The sequence below is a fragment of the Bos mutus genome, chromosome 2, assembly GCF_027580195.1.
Source record: "Bos mutus isolate GX-2022 chromosome 2, NWIPB_WYAK_1.1, whole genome shotgun sequence".
NCBI classification, from domain to species: Eukaryota; Metazoa; Chordata; class Mammalia; order Artiodactyla; family Bovidae; genus Bos; species Bos mutus.
Window position 1 is genome coordinate 7499133 of NC_091618.1, and position 18271 is coordinate 7517403.

Consider the following 18271-nt stretch of genomic DNA (forward strand, 5'->3'; position numbering starts at 1 on the left):
TGACGATCTCACTCTGGCGTGTTGAGGCAAGCCCCGTCTCAAGCGAGAGCTCAGTGTTTCCCTGGGAAAATCTTTTTTTTTTTTTCTCCTTTCTCTCTCTGCTGAGCAGTTTCGAGCCAGGTAGGGAAACACAGGACTGAAACTGTGAAGGCTTTCGGCACCACTTACATTGAAGGGGCCCTGGAAGTCAGAAACAGCGGCCAATCCCAAATAGGCTTTCCATTTTCTTGCCCCAAAGAACTTTTTTGAGGTGGTTCTAAGAGCTGTCTTAGGCAGAGAGTTGGGTTTTTTAAAAGGGACTTGCTTGTTCGGTTTGAATAGTCACAAGTGGGAAAGTTAAGTGTGCTGGTTAAACATATGCACTCTTTGGTTGGCTTGACCTATGTTTGAATCCAGGCTCAGCTCCTCGTGTGCTGTGTGATCTTGATTTGGACAAGTCATTGAACTGATCTGGGCTTCATTTTCCTCATCTAGAAAATGGGTACAAGAATGTTCTGTAGGATTATTGAGAGTTAAGTGTGATAAACTCTAAAATGCTTAGCACAGAGCCCAGGTCTGAAGAAGCATTCAATAAAACGTGGTTGACTTCATGCAGAGGCTGTTCTAAGGCTGAGGAGTTTGAGCTGTGGTTTTCAGTGAGGTCATCTCTATTGCCTGACAGGACGCAGGTGACTTCTCACCCACAGCTGGGATTTAGAATCCCTGCTGGCTGATGCTGACTTTCACCATGGACTCCCAGCTCGGGGTCCAGACCTCAGAGAAGGTGGGATGAGGCTGGGATTCTGGGCTGCTGGAACCTGAGTTTAGGGAGCTGGCAGAAACCAGGCTCCTAAAACACAGACTGTCCTTTTCCTTCCACCCTCAGAGGTAAGAGGGCAGAGTCAAGGATTGAACAATCTTTTTTTTTTTCTAGCTACTCCTTAATAGATTATTTTAAGACCATGAAGATCTAACAGCATAGCCTGTGGTGGGGCCTGACTGCAGACAAGATTCCATGATACCAGTCAGCTCTTGGATTCTCCTGGGTTAGCTATCTATGTCCATGGTAGAATCACTGGCCATCAGATTTTTCTGGAATGGGTTTCCTGGGGTAGATAACATGTTAACAACTGGAATAAGAGCAGGTCAATGGAGCCAACACTGAGGTTCAAGTTCCAGCTCTGCCACTAATCAGCTGTGTGACTTTGGCCAAGCCACTTCACCTGAAGATCAGTTTCCTCACCTGTAAATGGTGGTCATATTGGTACTCACTTAGTGGAGCTGTTGGGGTATCCAATAACTGTAGAAAAGCAATTGGTTTAAGTCCTGGTTAAGGGGCAATCTAAAATACCTTTGTTACTTCATACAGAAATAACTCATCCATGAGCATTTCTTGCTATTATTCTTTATTTCTAATATTTTTAATAATTCTAATTTAATATGTCTAGTATTCTTTCAATATTCTATTATTTCTTGCTTTCTATTCTATACTTTGAACCCCATTTAGCTTTGCTGGTCAGCACAGCAGAGACTGCAGACAGAAATGTATTCATTGGTGTTGCTTAGGGGTAAGTGTCTTGAAGCTGGGCTACTTGAACAAAAAGGTTTCATGCATTTCTCCTCCTTAATGATTTGAGTCTGAAGTCAGAGTTCCTGACAGTGGAGGCTTCTCCAGTTGGGGTGGGGTGAGGGGAACCTGTGCCTGCTGAGTAATTGCAGGCAGAGTCTGAAGTCATCACTAAAGATTACAATGACAGAGTCTCAGTGCCTGGGGGCTCAAGTGCCTTTACTGATAAAGGGGGGTTGGGGGCGGAATCCACTGCTTAGCTTGCAAGTTTTGAGCTGCTTGTGCTGCGGGCACTGTCTTGTTGCTGCCGTGCCCCAGAAGTGCAGTTAAAGAGAACTGGTCCTCGTATCCATCTTGATCCTGAAGGAATGACCACCTCTTGCCAGGCCCTGGTGCAGTGGGAAAAGCCCGACTTGCACAAGAGTCTAAATTCTGCCACTTAGCAACTTCAGGATCCTAGTGAATCTGCTTCTCTTTCCTGACCCTCAGTTTCCTCGTCACTCCAGTAAGGATACAGACATCTACCTGGTCGGGAAAACAGCGGGCACCCGTAGGTGGGCCACCCAATCTGGTGGAGGAGCTCCATAAATGTGAGAGCCCAATTACCAGGCCACGTCGAAGACTGGGTCTTGGCGGGCATGGAGGCCAAGCAGTGTAGTTAAAAGCCAGCTCAAGGCAGCTGGCAGGTGGCGCACGGGACTTTTCATGTGGTTGGGGCTGGGCGCATCTGCCAGCCTCCAGTCCTCCACAAACCGCTGGTGCCTCCAGCCCAGTGGTTCCTACCCAGCGCCTCCGGGGCTGGAGTCGGTCGGTCGCAAGGGATCCTGGGGCGGCTGGGGCGCCGGAAGTCGCCGCCAGACGCCCTTTTCTCGCGGGAAACGGTTCCGTGAGAGAGCTATACGGGTCGCAGTCAGGCTGCCATATTTGGAGAAGCATCTTTGTTGGGCGCCTGGTTGGCCAGTGCTGTCCCGTCCAGTCCGTTGAGGAAATGAAGGGTGTAGAGATTAAGTATTCAGCACGCGGTAGGTCTGTGGAATGAAGGAAAGAGAGGGAAGTGAAGGAGGCACGCCAGGACCCATGAGCCGCAGTCTGGCCCCCACCAGCTGTCTGAAACCATCTTCCTCCCCGAAGCTGTCTGAATCTGAAACCATCTTCCTCCCCGAAGCTTGGAGAGCCTCAAGGGAGGGTAGGAGGGGGACCCGACCCATCCCATCCCGGTCTGTGACCTCAGGCCTCGCCGCCACTCCACCCAAGCTCCGAGAGCGCTTGGGCTCCAGACTGCCTGCAGCGCTGAAAGAGTTAACCAGGAACGCCTCCCGCTGTGGTTTTGTGGTCGAAACCATGATTGCCAGGAGCAAATTTTTGTCGTGTTATTAAAAGTCAGAGCTACTCTGCTGGTGAATGAAAAGTTAAAAACCCTCGTTAAGACCGGGCTGTAAAACGGGCAGACTGAGCCGAGAGGCCCCTGCGACGACCCTAAGGGCGGTGGCGCCTGCCACTCGGTCTACTGCCGTCTCCTAGGAGGAGCCCCCTGTCGGTGTCTGGAGCCCAGAGGGTCTTCAGGGGTCCACACGGAGGACGACGGGAAGGAAGAGTCTCAGGGCTGAAAACGCAAAGGGCGTATCCAAAGCACCCTTCGGTTAAAACAAAAGTAACAGCCAAGTCTTTATTTGAGCGGGGACTTCACAGTGGACACAGGGTCCGGTATTTGAGAAGGACATCATCTCCTGTAACCCTCCCAGCACTCCAGTGAAGGATGGGAGTATAAATACAGTTTTGCAAGTGATGGGATTTAAGCTTGTCCGACTCCCCAGGATCTTGCTGAAGAGCTGGAATCTTATAAGGGGCCGAAAGAATGCTCCGCACCAATGTGTCATCCTGCTTCTCACCAGCATGGATGTTGAAAACTGGTGAGATACTGCCAGACTGTTAACTCTGCTTATCTCCGAGTAGAGGAATGCGGGTGAATTCTGGTCTCTGCTTCCAATTTTTCTGTATATTCCATGTTTTATATATTGTGTTTTACAAAGTGACCCTGTGTCACTTTTGAAATGAGGAGAGGGAGGAAAGAGTCATATTGGTTCACCTTAAAAAACAAAAAAACGTATTCTCAAAGTGTGGTCCTTGGACCAGCGTCATCAGCGTCATCACCTGGGAACTCCGTAGAAATGCAGATTCTCAGCCCCACCCTAGAGCTACTGAATCAAAAACTCTGGGGGTGGGGTTCAGCAATATGTGTTTTAACAAGCCCTCCAGGTGATTCTGATGCATGATCAAGTTTAAGAACCATGGGCCTAGAAGACCTGGCAAAGGATGGGAAGCAGGAGGTTCCCAATTCCACACTGACTTGCAGTGTAGTTGCTGAGTCAGCAGGCTGAGAGCTTTGCTATGGGGTCACACCTGTGTTTGAGCCCAGCTCTGCCAGGTAGGATCCCTGGTGGCTCAGACAGTAAAGAGTCTGCCTGCAGTACGGGAGACCTGGGTTCGATCCCTGGGTCGGGAAGATCCCCTGGAGAAGGAAATGGCAACCCACTCCAGTATTCTTGCCTGGAGAATCCCATGGACGGAGGGTCTTAGCAGGCTACAGTCCATGGGGTTGCAGAGAGTCAGACAGGACTGAGCAGCTTCACTTTGCTTTCACTTTTCCTGCCAGGTACAGAGTGGGTAACTTTTGGATGGGCTCTTTAATCTTGTCAGTGTTTCTGCATATGTAAAGGGGTGATAACACCTACCTCACAGGGTGTGGATGAGAATGAAAAAGCACAAGGCCTGACTTATAAAATAACTTAGTTGCTTTCCTTCCCTTGTCTTCCTTCCCCTGTCTGAAACTCAAGTTTTTGCATTGGTGGTGGTGGTGGTGGTTAAGTTGTGTCCAATTATTGGGACCCCGTGGACTGTAGCCTGCCAGGCTCCTCTGTCCATGGGATTCTCCAGGCAAGAATACTGACGTGGGTTGCCAGTTTCTTCTCCAGGGGATCTTCCCTACCCAGGAATCAAACCTGGGTCTCCTGAATTGCAGGCAGATTCTTTACCAACTGAGCTACAAGGGAATTTTTGTTCTATTAATGGAACAAATAATCCTGCCTGGCTACCTCCATCCCTCCCAACCCCATTCCTTTTGCCTCTTTAAAAAGGTCAGAGCAGCTGATCTAGTGAAAGTCTTGAAGGGAAAGGCTCTCGCCAGTATCTGGGCCTTCCTAGGAGGTTTGCAAGATGGGAAACTGTTGAGGGCAGGGGCAGCATGCTATTTACCTTTGTGTCCCAGCACCGAGCCTGTTCAACACAGTGAGTGAACGAATGAAGGGATGTGGCGCCTTGGGTCTCTAGGTGGAGTGCAATTTCTTTCGCATCTCAACTGAATTACAGGAAAGAATTAGGAAAATTGGATAGGAAACCAAGAGGAGAAAATAGCGTGAAAAAAAATTCCCATCGAGGGAAGAATTTTCAAAGAGGAGAAAGTGAGTTTCTGGTATAATTAGAAAATGGCACATAATTAATTTACATGCAGCTAAAAGTGTTGGCTGGAGCCTGATGGGTCTTGGTTAACTTGCCCACCTGGATCCACCTGGATCCAGATGATGAAGCTGGCAATGCTTGCAGCTCTTTATCTGACAATCTCTGAGTATCTGGTCTCCTTCTGTCAATAGTAGAAGGAAAAAGTGAGTCTGTGAGTTGTCATGCAGTTTTCTGGGGGCTACCCCACAAAGTGAGTATTAGTAAGAATAATTCATGTTATGTGTTGGCACTATGCTGATTACTTTGCCTTCATTATCCCTTTGCATTTTCCAACAGTAATAGCTCACAAAGGTGTAAAGAGTAAACAAAAAAATGACTTGAAATTGTTGGGCCAGCATCTGGCACTTGATAAGCCCTCAATGAATAATAGCTATCACAGTAACTCTGATGTTATTGCTCTCATCTTCTCCCATTTTTTACTGGTAAGAAAGTTGAGGCACAGAGAGAGGTCAAGAGTCACACAGCTAGTCATAGCAGAGCTGAAACTAGAACCAGCTCTGCCTAGCTCTGATGCCACTCTATAACTATTTACAAAGGTAAATACCATGTTGTCCCTGCCCTCAGAAGTTCCCAATTCTTGCTAACCTCCTTATTCAAACTGGGATCATTATAGAGCCATTCCCTAAGCGCTGCCATTTCCCCATGGAGGCCCCCAAGTGAGCCCCCAGCAGGTGACACGGCACATTTCACAACCTGTGCACCGAGAAACCAGACGGGCCACTTGCAAGCACGACAACCCCGGAGCGGTCTGCCATGCCCAGGGAACACCTTCCGTGAGGATGACTGGAAAATGATTCCTCTGTGAGCAGTTGTGGCAGGGCCTCCCCTGGGTAATTAGTGAGTGTGATTGATCACTGCTGATGAGCTGTGTGGCTTACAGCAGGGTTTGACAAGTCATTGGGTGTATCTGGGTGTCAACACCCAGCTCAGGCAGCCCCTGGAACTCTTCCTCCTCAGGCTGGAGGGAAGTGGGGCCCAGGTGCCTGGATCTGTCCTGTTTCAGGGACCTCCTTTAGTGGGGCTTGAGGCTGCCCCCTTGGTGGTGAGTTTTCTTCCCCCTTCTGTAAAATTAAGTCAGAGGCCTTACTTTTCCATCTCTGAGTTACAGAAATGCCTTTGAGATAAGGTAGTAATTGAGCTGAGTACTGGACAGGAAGCTAAGAGACTTGAATCCCAATCCTACTCTGTGCTGTGTGTCCTTTGGCAAGTCAGTTGCTGCCAGAGATTAGATTTCTAGGGACTTCCCTGGCAGTCCAGTGGTTAGGAGTCTGCGCTTTCACTGCTCAGCAGCTAAGTTCCATCCCTAGTCGGGGAACTAAGATCCCACAAGCTGGGTGATGTGGCCAAAGCAGACAACAACAGAAACTAAAGAAGAGAGACTAGATTTCGAAAGTCTCTTTGCACACTAACTGGAACGCCAAAAAAAACCCCTCAACTGGTAGCTTTACATTTACTTAGTCTCATTCGGATTCTTAAGTGGCTTGGCCAGAAAGCTGTGGGTATTCAGAATCTGAAAGGACTTGGGGTGAAACCATACTTCACCACTGTAGGCATTTCACCCCTCTAGGTGTCTGAGGAGACAGCCTTGTCAAGGTTCTTGATGCTAGAAGACAGAGACCTCTGTTCTATGCCTGGTGCCCTGAGATAACAGCTAGGTAGCCTTAGGCAAGCCAGTGGCCTTCTCTGTGGCTCATTTTTTTCCTGTTATCAAATGGGGATAGTCATACCCTCCCTCCCTACCTTACAGGAGCATTGTAGGATCAGAGATGATGACAAATGTATGAGAAGCGTGTTGAAAACTATAACACACTATGCAAATATGAGGGATTGTCAAATCTCACACTTGAGTTTCCTCCTCAGTGCACTGGCCTTCCTTGAAACAAGGCAGTATATGCAAAAGCCCTGGCTCACACCTGGCACACAGTAGGCGGACAATCTCTGGGAGCTGTCCCAAGCTTATGCCTTTGATCTTGCCTTTGATCTGGAAGGTCAAAAATCCTCCCACACCCATTTCCACATTTCTTCTTCCCCTCCACCCCTCTTTTCAACCAGCATCTAGTTATTCCCCAAAGTTGAAGCAGGTCAGAAGTCCTCTGGCTTCTTTCCCTTCATAGCTTTCTTCGCCTGATAGTAGCTGTCCGTTTGTTTTTGTGGTCATATTTGTCTTGCCTGCCACTAAACTGCAACCTCTGTGACAATAGAGATCTTATTGTCTCGCCCACCCAGGACAAAGCCTGGCTCGTAGTATAATAAATATTGACAAATATTTATTAAAATGAGGCGTAGATGGTTAGGTGGATGGATGCCATCCAGCTTTATTGTTTTTTCCTCTCTCTTTGGCATCCCTTCTTAGAAACTAGTGGTTGGTGGAAAAGTGACTGGTCATGGAGTTCGATTCCAGGAGGCTGGCTTTGTAACTCACTGGGCCAGTCCCTTGGAACAGGTCACCTAACGTCTCTGTTGTCTGTTTTCTGGTGTATAAAGTGGAGATAATAACACATCATGTATGTTGGGAGGCTCCATGAGATAATGAATGTGAAAGTCAAGGCAGGGGGTTATTACACTGTCTCTCTTGTTTTTGACATGGAACCTGGTTCACAGGCAGGATGCTGGGAGAGGATGTTAATTTAAGAACCTCAGGCAGTGTGTCCCCTGTACTCTTATTTAGGGGTTCTAAGAAAATGATGGTCATGATGATGATGATGGTGATAATGGCTGTTATTTACTAAGCGATTATTCTCTGGCAGGCTCTAGGCCTAGCACATTTCTCATGTTAATACACTTAATTTTCCTAACAACCCAGAGATTATCCCCACTCTAAAGTAGCCAGCCCTGGTGACTCCATCACATGACTGTGTTCTAATTTTCTTCACAGCACTTATCACTAACTAAAATTAAGTCATTTACCTTCTTGTTTATGGTCTGTCTTCCCCAATTAGATTGCAAGTTCCGTGGGAGCAGAGCCTTATCTGCCATGCTTTTGGCTGATTCCCCAGTGTCTAGAAGAGTCCCTGGTTGGCACATAGAAGACACTCAATAGACCCATTTAACAGATGAGAAAATAAGCCCAGAGAGGCGAAGTGCCTCACCCAAGGACACACGGTTACTTCGGTGTGGCAGGCTATGACCCTGATGTTATAATCCTTTCTCCCATGGTACTATGGATTCTTCTGTGCTGTACCCTGGTGAAGATCTGATGACAAGAAGGCTGCCCAGAGTCATGTCCTCTCCCTACACCCTCCTCCCTCATCCCCCTTTCACCTCTGTTTGTTGAGGAGCTCTGCTTTGGACAGGGACACCAACAGAGAGTTCGCAGAGGCCCTCAGGGAAGGTGACTGGTCTCCCCTCTTTGTTCTGGCTCTGTCTCCCACTAGTAGGGCTCACAGCTTCCTGGAACCCTTTCACATCCATTCCCCCACCTCAGCCCTCAATTCTAATCTTTAGGAGAACAGGGAGCCACACATTTTTAGATTTCAGTATTTGGCACATGAATCAATGCTAATTAACCTTATCCATAGCCAAGTCTTTCTAGAAGCCAAATACTTTGTCTTGGTACCTGACATTGATTGGTAGCAGGAACAGGCTTGGGAACCAGAACTCTGGAGCTCCCCCCACCACCCCTAGTGCCTGGCCAGAAACTTCCAGTCGTCTCACTTCCTCACTTAGGCCCCCTTGCCTTGTGTGGGTGGGAAATCCTTTTCTGTCTAGCAGTGGAGGGTTGTATTCCAGAGGAGGGGAGCTGCCAGAATAAGAAAGACATTTGAAAGGAGACTAGCATGGGGTTAAGAGCTGCATCTTGGAGTCCAACAAGGCCAGGTTTAAGTTGCGCCTCTGCCGCTTACTAGCTGAGTGACCTGGAGGTAATATCACCTGAGTCTCAACTTCCCCAAAACCTATTGTGCAGAGTAGATAAGACAATGCAGAAAAACAGCCATTGGAGTGGTGTAAATGCTGGTAAATGCTTGAGGTAGGGTAGCTGCTGTGTATCAAAGGAATCAGACTTTGGGGTCTCCACAGGATGGATTAGAGACCCTCACAAGCCAGAAAAGCCTCCCGGATGAACAGCAAACATTGTCTGTCTTTCCATTTCTGATGCCACTTTAACATTGTCTTCTAAAATTTAATTTTTGAATAGGGTAAGATAACTGATAGCTCGTTAAAGCTGATAAGGGCCCTTCCACCAGAGTCAGCAAATTGGCCCTAGGAACAGCCCCCCGCTTCAATATTTTAGCCTGGAGAATCCCATGGACAGAGGAGCCTGGCAGCTACAGTCCATGGGGTCAAAAGAGTCAGACACAACTGAGCGACTTTCGCTTCACTGCCACATCTGCCAACGACTTACAGGGTGACCATGTCTTGCACCACTTTGCAAGCGCTCCGTGTCTATCTCCAAGCTGGGCCAAGAGCATGATTACATTTTTGCACATTGCTCCTTTATTAGAAATTATAAATGATAAATTATTTCAACACCTGAATACCAAACTACAGCCTAAGATTCCATAGACTCAAGATTTTTGACATTCTGGAATGAGCTTTCTGTAACACATATCCTTTCTGTGGCATGAAAGCATCGGTCTTTTTATATCAAGCACTTGTTATATTCCAGTTGTGAGCATTCTTCCTGTGACGGGGTCACTCAGTCCTCATTGTCCTACATGGCAGGTGCTTTTATTTGACTCATTTTATAAACAAGGAGCGGTGCTAAGTGCGGGGGTTCCCAGTTGACCCCGAGAGTGGGGTCCACCGGGCCTTTCCCTGTTCCTTCTGTGCCCCCTTGGTTTGGGAGTTCCATTTAGGCTGAGACTGGGAGGGTTGGGGGCAGCCACCTGGGCTGGCTCTGTAAGTTCCTGTAACCCCAGGCCCAGCAGGCAGCTGGGAGGGGCCTTTTCTCACCTCTCCATCTTAAGGCCCGTGATTTATCGCAGCAGAAACTTGGGGTGTGCCTCCCTCTCCATGTCCCTGGAGCAGGAAGGTTTCTGTCATTTCTCTTTCCTGTGTGACAGCTCCCTCTCCCTCCCTTTCAGAGCCTCATACCCCACACCCCGGGGCTCAGGGGGATGGGAGACACTGCCCTGGAAGAAGCCCCTGGGAGAGAGCCACCCCCGGCCTGTCTGTGTGTGGGCCCGGCTGCTGTTCCCACTGTGTCTGAGAATGCAGGCTTGAGCTGCGGGGCAGCATGAGGGCGCTTCCCGCGGTGATTCGTGAAGGCCCTTGCCCACCCGCCAGCCTGCCACAGTGCCTGCAGTTCCATAACTAGAGCGTTTCCCTGTTGTGACAAGGACTGCCTTCTTGCACTGCAGGACAGCAGTGTGGCTTAGCGGAAAGTATGTGGCTTGGGTACTCGACAGTCCCGGTTGTGCCATGGGCTAGTTGGGTGATTTGAGGGGCATTTCCTCCAAGTCGCAGGTTTCTCCATCTGTAAAATGAAGCAAATGATCCTTACTTCTAATGTTCTTGTAAGGAGCCGAGCTGACGAGTGGAAAACATACATTAATAGCACGGTGAATGGTAGCTGACGTTACTCCTGTGTCGCTCAACAGGGGAGAAGCTGTGAGACTCACCTAGAAAGGGGGCATCAGGGTACCAGCAGACCAATCTGTGCCCACTTCATCTCCAGGGCTCTCTGTTCCCATCCTGGCTGTCTGCTGCTTCTCACCTACCGCTACCCAACATTCTTTGCTCTAAAATGAACATAACCAGAACTTCCTCACCTCTGAGCCCTTGCTCATGATTAAGAGCATGTTCTACATGAATGATTCACAATGCGTGGTCCCCAGACTACCAGCATCAGCATTACCAGGGAACCTAGGTGTGGGGCCTGGAAATCTGTGTTTTAACAAGCCTTCTGTGCCATTCTGATGCAGCGAAAGTTTGAGAACACTATTCTGTATTACAGCAACATCCTGCTCGAGCTTGAATCCCCTCTGGGCCACTCACTAACCCACTAACTGGGACCTTGGGCAACTCCCTTAATTTCTCTGAGCTTCAGTTTCCTCATATATAAAATAGGAACGATAATAGTACCTGCCTCACAGGGTTGTTGTGAGAATTAAATGAGGTAATCCTTAAAAAGTGCTTATCTCAGTGCCTAAACCATGGTCAATGTTCAGTGAAGATTAGACATTCTTTTTATCATCACCGTCATTATTCTATATTATGTGAATATATATAATATATATAATATATATATGTGAATATATATTTAGAATATGTATATGAATAAATATATAGAATGTATATATATTCTATATTCCTGGGACCCTCCCCATACATGTTACATAAGTGATATAATTCCCCATGTTGAATGTCCTCCAAAGAGTCTTGATCACTTGCCTTTGAGCCCATGTGGCTTGTATTTGTCCACGTTCTCAGTGAACTGCCCAGGTTCTGCCTGCATAGGTGTGCCCTGCAGCATTCCACTCCAGTTCCTGGCATCTGAGCAGCTGCTTGGGCACTGTACAATAAATGTTGGTCTGAAATGCCATTTACCAAGACTAGATCTGCCTATGGGCTTCCTCACTCTGGCTTTCTCTGTCACTTGCCACATTCTCTAAGTTGAAGTGATCTCCAGCCTGCTGTGTCTTTCACGGCCTTGAAGAGAATGTCATCAGAGCCCATGCTGAGTGATCTGGAAATTTATTCTTTGCACCTTGTCATTGTTTTTTCCTATCCTTGTTACACTGATTCCCCTTGAATAAGTATCTACCATGGAAGCATTTTCTTGAATCTTCTCTCAAGCCTCGCAAGGTTGGGACTGCAGTCTTTCTGTTGTAGCTGACGGAACTGAGGCCCCAAGCCTACAGCTTCTACATGGCAACATTTGGTGGTGACCCAGAGCCTTTGGCTCGAGTTTAGGTACTTTCTACTGCCCCATCTGTCCAATGATGACAGAATGAGCATTTCAAGTTTTCAAGGCTGGTAGCTCTCTGAATTCCTGAATGTTGATCTGAGGCTGACCATTCACAGACCTTCTGCTGTGCATGCATGCTCAGTCGTGTCCGACTCTACAACCCCATGTAGCCTGCTAGACTTCTCCGTCCATGGGATTCCCCAGGCAAGAATACTGGAGTGGGTTGCTGTTTTCTTCTTCAGGGGATCTTCCTCACTCGGGTCGATCCCATGTCTCTTGCATTGGCAGGTGGATCCTTTACCACTGAGCCATCTGGGAAGCATACGCATGCCTTCTGCTGGGACAGCCTAAATTTGACCCTCCTTACCTGTCTTTCAGTTTCAGATCTGTTCGGCTGCTAAAGAACGACCCAGTTAACTTCCAGAAGTTCCCCTACACTAACGAGGATGAGGCCTGGAAGACCTACCTTGAAAACCCCCTGACGGCGGCCACGAAGGCCATGATGAGAGTCAACGGCGACGACGACAGCGTGGCGGCCCTGAGCTTCCTCTACGATTACTACATGGTACGTCCGCCACCGCTGACTGAACGTGCGTCTTCGCTCTCGGGCTTCATGGCTCTGCAGCCCACTCTGACCTCCCCTAACCCTCCCCATGTTCCCTCACACCTCTGGGCCTTTGCACATGCTGGTCCCTCTGCCCAGCACACTCCCCTCTCCCCTGGCGAAACCCTGCTCTCAGCTTTAAGTTACCTCGTTCATCCCCTGAAGGTGGGGAAGGATTTCTGGGCTTTCCCATTCTGTGCCTCCTCTGGGCACCCTCAGCAAGTACCATCATTTTCCGGGACGCCATCTTCAGAAGCTTGCTGTTTGTGCGTTTACTCCTCCATGTCACCTATGACACTGAGCTCCTGGAGGGCAGGAACCATGTCACGATCATGACTGAGCCCCCAGTACCCCACACTGCCTGCCACACAGCACTGAATATGTATTGACTGAATGGGTCAGGTCCTTGGCCATACACACCACGGCGATGACCTCCAGCCCACCGTCTTCTTTCTGTCCCTTAGGTCATCCCAGTTGCCCTGTCAGCCCCACCTGCCTATTCCAGCCCCACCTCCTAGAGCATGCCTTCTGCTCTTGAGTCCATTCACTTCCTTCAGGGCCCTTCGCAAAGCCCAGCTTCTCTCAGAAGCCCTCCCCTCATATCGCCTCTCCCTCTCCTGAGTGTCTTACTGTTGTTCATACCCTTGCTGCCACCATGTGCATTGTACCACTTCCCGACATCTTTTATTGTTCTCTAATTGTTTCTGGAGCCTTGACTTTGAGACTGTCCGTTCCTAAGAACAGAAATTAGGCCTCTCACATAGGAGAAGTGTGCTTAAACCTATTAGTAACCACAAGTACGTAATACACATGACATCACCCCCTTCCAGTGCCTTTGCCAGACACTGCTAATGGATTACAACCTGTATTCTCACTGAAGGTACATGAGGCTACAAAATCTTTTTCAGCCTAGTAACTCCAGGCAACCCCTACCCATCTGTCTGAATTGTCATATGACAGCAAACATTCTTGCTATCCCTGTGCTGGGTTATTGCTTCCATAGACTTTCCCAGATTGGAGGCTGGGGACATGAATAGCTGATTGTTGTGATGACTGAGTCTGAAGTTGAAGATTTAAAGCCACCTTGTAAATAAATCTTCAAATTCACTGGCCCAAGAAGTAGTGTATTCTACACAAAGGCAGGCAAACTCTGCAAATTCAGAGACCAGGTTGAGGGAAGTGGTCTCAGATACAAAAGAAACCCCAAATTATCTCTCTGGCTTTTGGTTCTCATCTAGGAGTGGTATGGCTACCCTCCCTTCCCTTCTCCCAGAAGACTGATGATGGAAAAGAAATTTGAATTGAATGTCTCAGCCTGGGGACCTGGTAGGAGCCAGAATTCTAGGTCTGAGCTTAAATTCCAGCCTGGGATATATTGCTTGAGACTGGGCCGTAAAGTAAAATCTAGCACTGTCTCCCCCGAGCAAGAGCCCATTCCCAGGGCCACAGTGGTGGGGCCAGGCTCTGAAGGTGACACTTGTTACTGCAGTACAGCATCCCAGGGAGATACACCTGCCCCCTCCCCCTTCCCAGAGCACATTAGGTCAGAGGACCACTGCAGATAGTCAGAGCACAGTCTGACAGTGTGGAAAGAGCACCAAGTTGGGAGTTGGAGACCTGGCCATGTGACTTTGGGCAGAATAGTCCTAAAGGTGACCACTTACTATTTCTTACTGAATGCTGGACACTGTGCCAGGCACCGTTCCTCATGCTCTCCCACCAGTGTGATTGAAAACCCAGGCGCTGACCTCACTAGACTTGGTCGGAGACCTTGTTCTGGCTTTGTTAGCCTTAGAGAAAAAAGACCCAAATTCTCTGAGATACAACAATGTTAGAATCATAACTGTGAGAGGCGACATTTACTTAGTGCTCTCCATGTGCCAGGTGCTAGTCTAAGCACTCACAAAAATCCCAAGGTTGGTATCACTGTTACTCCTGTCGTAAAGATGATGACAGTAAGGTGCAGAAAGGTTGAGGGCCTTGCCCAAGGTCACACAGCCCATCTGTAGCAGATCTAAGAACTGTACCCAGGAAATCAATTCAGTCTGTGCTACTAATCACTAAGATGACAAAGCCTCTCTGGACTTCGGTTTTCCTCACGCATGTAACGGGGATAGCATTAGTAGACAGCACAGAGTGGTTGTAGAGATTAAATTACAGCACAGAGAAGCCACTTGGCACAGGGCCCAGTGCATAGGAAGTGCTCCATTAAAAACAGTGGGCATTATCTTTATTAATAAGTCTTCACAACCCACTTGAGGGAGGGATTGTCATCCCCCACTTGACATATGAGGAAGCTGAATCTCAGAAAAGCACAATCATTTATCCAGAGTCACACAGCACTTTTACGTAGTAAAGCTAGAACTTAAGCTAGGCCTGCCTGACTCCAAATTCCATGATTCCTAAGCGCTCATTTCAGGGTACTTCTCACTCTGTAACTTGGGGCTCAGACTAAATGGCCTGCTAACTCAAAGGACTGGCAGGTTTTCTCCCAATGACCAAGGTAGCTCCCCTGCATGGCCGAGTCCCCTGGAGGGGGTTGAGGCTCGTGACAGTCAGATCTTACCCAAGAGCCACACATAAATCTTTCTTTCTTTCTTCTCAGGGCCCCAAGGAGAAGCGGCTACTGTCCTCCAGCACCGGGGGCCGGAATGACCAAGGCAAGAGGTGAGGTGTGCCCTCACCACCATCCCCGCCCCTCTGCCCTCCCCCACCCCCACCTCACCTCGGGCCCCTTATCCACTGGGCACAGGGGGCACAATGCCAGGACTAGGGTCCACGTACCCTTGTGCTTAGGCCCTCAGTTGTGTCCAGCTCTACAACACCATTGTCCGTGGGGTTTCTCCAGGCAAGAAATACTGGAGTGTACCATGCCCTCCTCCAGGGGATCTTCCCAACCCGGAGACTGAGCCCAGGTCTTCCACATTGCAGGTGGATTCTTTACCGTCTGAGCCACCAGGGAAGTCCATGGTACCCTTAGGGGCCCACAAAAGTATTTTATCTATTTTAAAATCAGAAGAAAACGATACAATCCAGTCTGGGTTGTATTTGTATTTATACTGAGGATTGTAAAAGGTTTTTTAAACTGTTTTTTTATGGAGGAAGAGACCTATGATCGCAAAAGAGACTGGGGCCCACAGAGTCACAGTGAGACCCTGCTTGAGTGCACACACGCATACAAGTGCCTGTGGGCCACGTGGCTAAAGTTTACTAAAAACAAACTCCAAAGCCACAGTGGTGCACAAGCCCTGCTGGAAGCTTTTCTGTCCTAGCTTCAAAACCCTCCCTGCAGCCTCAAGGGGAGGGGACAGCTATGTTCCCGTATTTCTTTCCCTTGGCTCTCTTGGCCTCTGTCTGGCACTGATGCCTCGGGGCATGGATGTTCCTTTTCTTGTAGAGAGCAGCCCAGGCCATACTCATGGCCAGATGGGCACTGGAAGGATACTGCCCCCCTTTCGCTACTTTTCCTTACCCCCAGTAGGCAGGGCTTCTGCTGGGAAACCTTCTGGGCCTCTCTCTTCTTTCCGGAAAGCCCAGACTGCTAAGGCAGGCATCGAGGTACTTGCGGCTGGCTCACGGCCCTCCACTGCTACGAACAGTGGGTTTTTGTGTATGACATTTCCCTCAAAACCAATTTTTTTTAATGTTGTTAGCTTTTCTGATTGTAAAATAATACCTGCTGGTTATAAAGTATTCAAAGTCTATAGAAATGCATAAAGCAAAAAAGGAAGGGGAGGAGGGAGGAATGAATTGTAGATTATGTAATGTATTTGTTCATTTGAAGAAAATTGTTTATAGGTGTATGACAATTTTAGGGAAATTATGAATAAATAAGTATAAAATTCTAAAATGAGGAAGCTCAAGTTAATATCATAACTCCAGTAGCAACAGAGGTTGTCCTAAGAAAACTTATCATAGTAAAATATTTAACCAGCTGGCAAACAATATTTGTGTAGTTATAACAACTAAACTATCTATTGTTGAAGCTATTTTTAAATTTAGTTTACTTTTCAAAAACAAATTTGATGTAGTAACAAAATAAATACCCATACTGAAGCTGGCCCTTGAGAATCAGAAGTATGGTGGTGGAAATGGAAGACTGGTGCAATTACAGGAGGGCACCCATGGATAATAGAATCATCTTATCGTAAGGTCTGTGTGTTCACTCAGTGTCTCTGATTCTGTGACTCTCTGGGGCTCAGGTGTGAAAATAGTTTATCTGGCTCTTTGGACAAAGTGAGGACTGTATGCAAAAATTCTTTGGATTCTGTACAATGAAATGCATTAAAGACACTTATTTTTGCTTAAAAATATAAAGTAAAAAAGTAAAAGTTTCTTGCAATTCTACTTTCTTGTTTCCATTAATAGTTTGGGGTATATCCTTCCAGATCTTTTTTCTTAATGTACACTATTATCCACTGACAAATACCCACTCTTGCCCTCACCACGAATGACTCAGTACAGTAATTTTAATGTGGGGACATTTGACTCCGGATAAGGAATGAATAAACTTTCCGTTTTTTAAATGACCAAGTACTGTAATGGATAAAGCAGGCATTTGCTCCCTGAACCTTGATCCTGTACCTGGTTCCTCCCTGCTTCTCCCTGTGACACGTTGGGCCCACTGCAGTATCTCATCTCAGGCATGTTGTGAAGACCTAACGTTACCTTGGATTAAAGAAAGTCAATATGTCAGTGTGATAGTCACCCTGCAATCCAGCCAAGGACCCCCTCGAGGCTCCGAGAAAAGAGGTGTACCCACCTACCCCTCCTCTCTCTCCTCAGGTACTACCATGGCATGGAATATGAGATGGACCTCACCCCCCTTGAAAGTCCCACGCACCTCATGAAATTCCTGACAGAGAATGTGTCTGGAACCCCAGAGTACCCAGATGTGCTCAAGAAGAATAACCTAATGAGTGTGGAGGGAGCTGCACCCACGCCGGGCAAGGCAGCTCTGCTCCCTGCAGGCCCCAGCAAGCTGGAAACCGGCTCTGTGGACAGCTACCTGCTGCCCACCAGCGATGTATATGATAATGGCTCCCTCAGCTCCTTGTTTGAGAGCATTCACGGGGTGCCTCCCACACAGCGCTGGCAGCCTGACAGCACCTTCAAAGATGACCCACAGGAGGTGAGGGCCCACCCCCACACCCCTCCAGCATCCCTGGGTACTTGCATGTACAGAAGGAGAGAAGACAGTGAGGCGGTCGGAGCTTTGGAATCGCTGGGGGAAAGAGTCCTTGAGCTGAGGCAGGGCTGCCATGCACTGTTGTCCAGGTTGTGCACTGACCAACCCTCACAGTTGTATGTAGTGGCCCTGGGTTGAGGTGCCAGTGGAACTGAATGTGAGCATATATTTTCCCTGGATTGTGTTTCTCTGCAGTCTCTACTCTTCCCAGATATCCTGAAAACATCCCCAGAACCCCCGGGTCCAGAGGACTATCCCAATCCCAAGAGGTAAGTTAGCCTCTCTGACCCTTGACCACTGGTCAGTGGGAAGGGGACTATAGACAGAGCTGTACACTGCCCCCAGAGCAAACATCATCACTGAATGAAGAGAGAGAAGCGAAGGCATGTAAAAGAAAAGAGTGATTTCTACATCCCTTTCCCAGGTTGTGACAAGCCGCTCAGAACTGAGCACCAAGTTAGAAAACCAAGGTTCCATTGTGTCCTGGTCTCCCTGTGACTTGGTCACTCCTCAGGGCTCTCTTGTTTCCATTATTCGTTATTCAGGAGGATTGTACCTCAACAAAGC

General features: G+C 48.1%; 1 protein-coding gene across 2 annotated transcripts in view; it reads left to right on the forward strand.

Annotated features, from left to right (window-relative positions):
• Positions 1–18271, forward strand: part of GRHL3 (grainyhead like transcription factor 3) — a 37433-nt gene that overhangs the window by 260 nt on the left and 18902 nt on the right. The window contains exons 1-5 of one of the 2 annotated variants that reach the window (XM_070383079.1): positions 2464–3456; positions 12291–12477; positions 15122–15183; positions 17302–17647; positions 17900–17973. In XM_070383079.1, coding sequence (XP_070239180.1) covers positions 3332–3456; positions 12291–12477; positions 15122–15183; positions 17302–17647; positions 17900–17973 — 794 coding nt within the window. In that variant the 5' untranslated portion in view covers positions 2464–3331. Of the gene's footprint in view, positions 1–2463; positions 3457–12290; positions 12478–15121; positions 15184–17301; positions 17648–17899; positions 17974–18271 lie in introns of those variants that run through there. The other variant, XM_005900716.2, reaches the window with a different exon arrangement.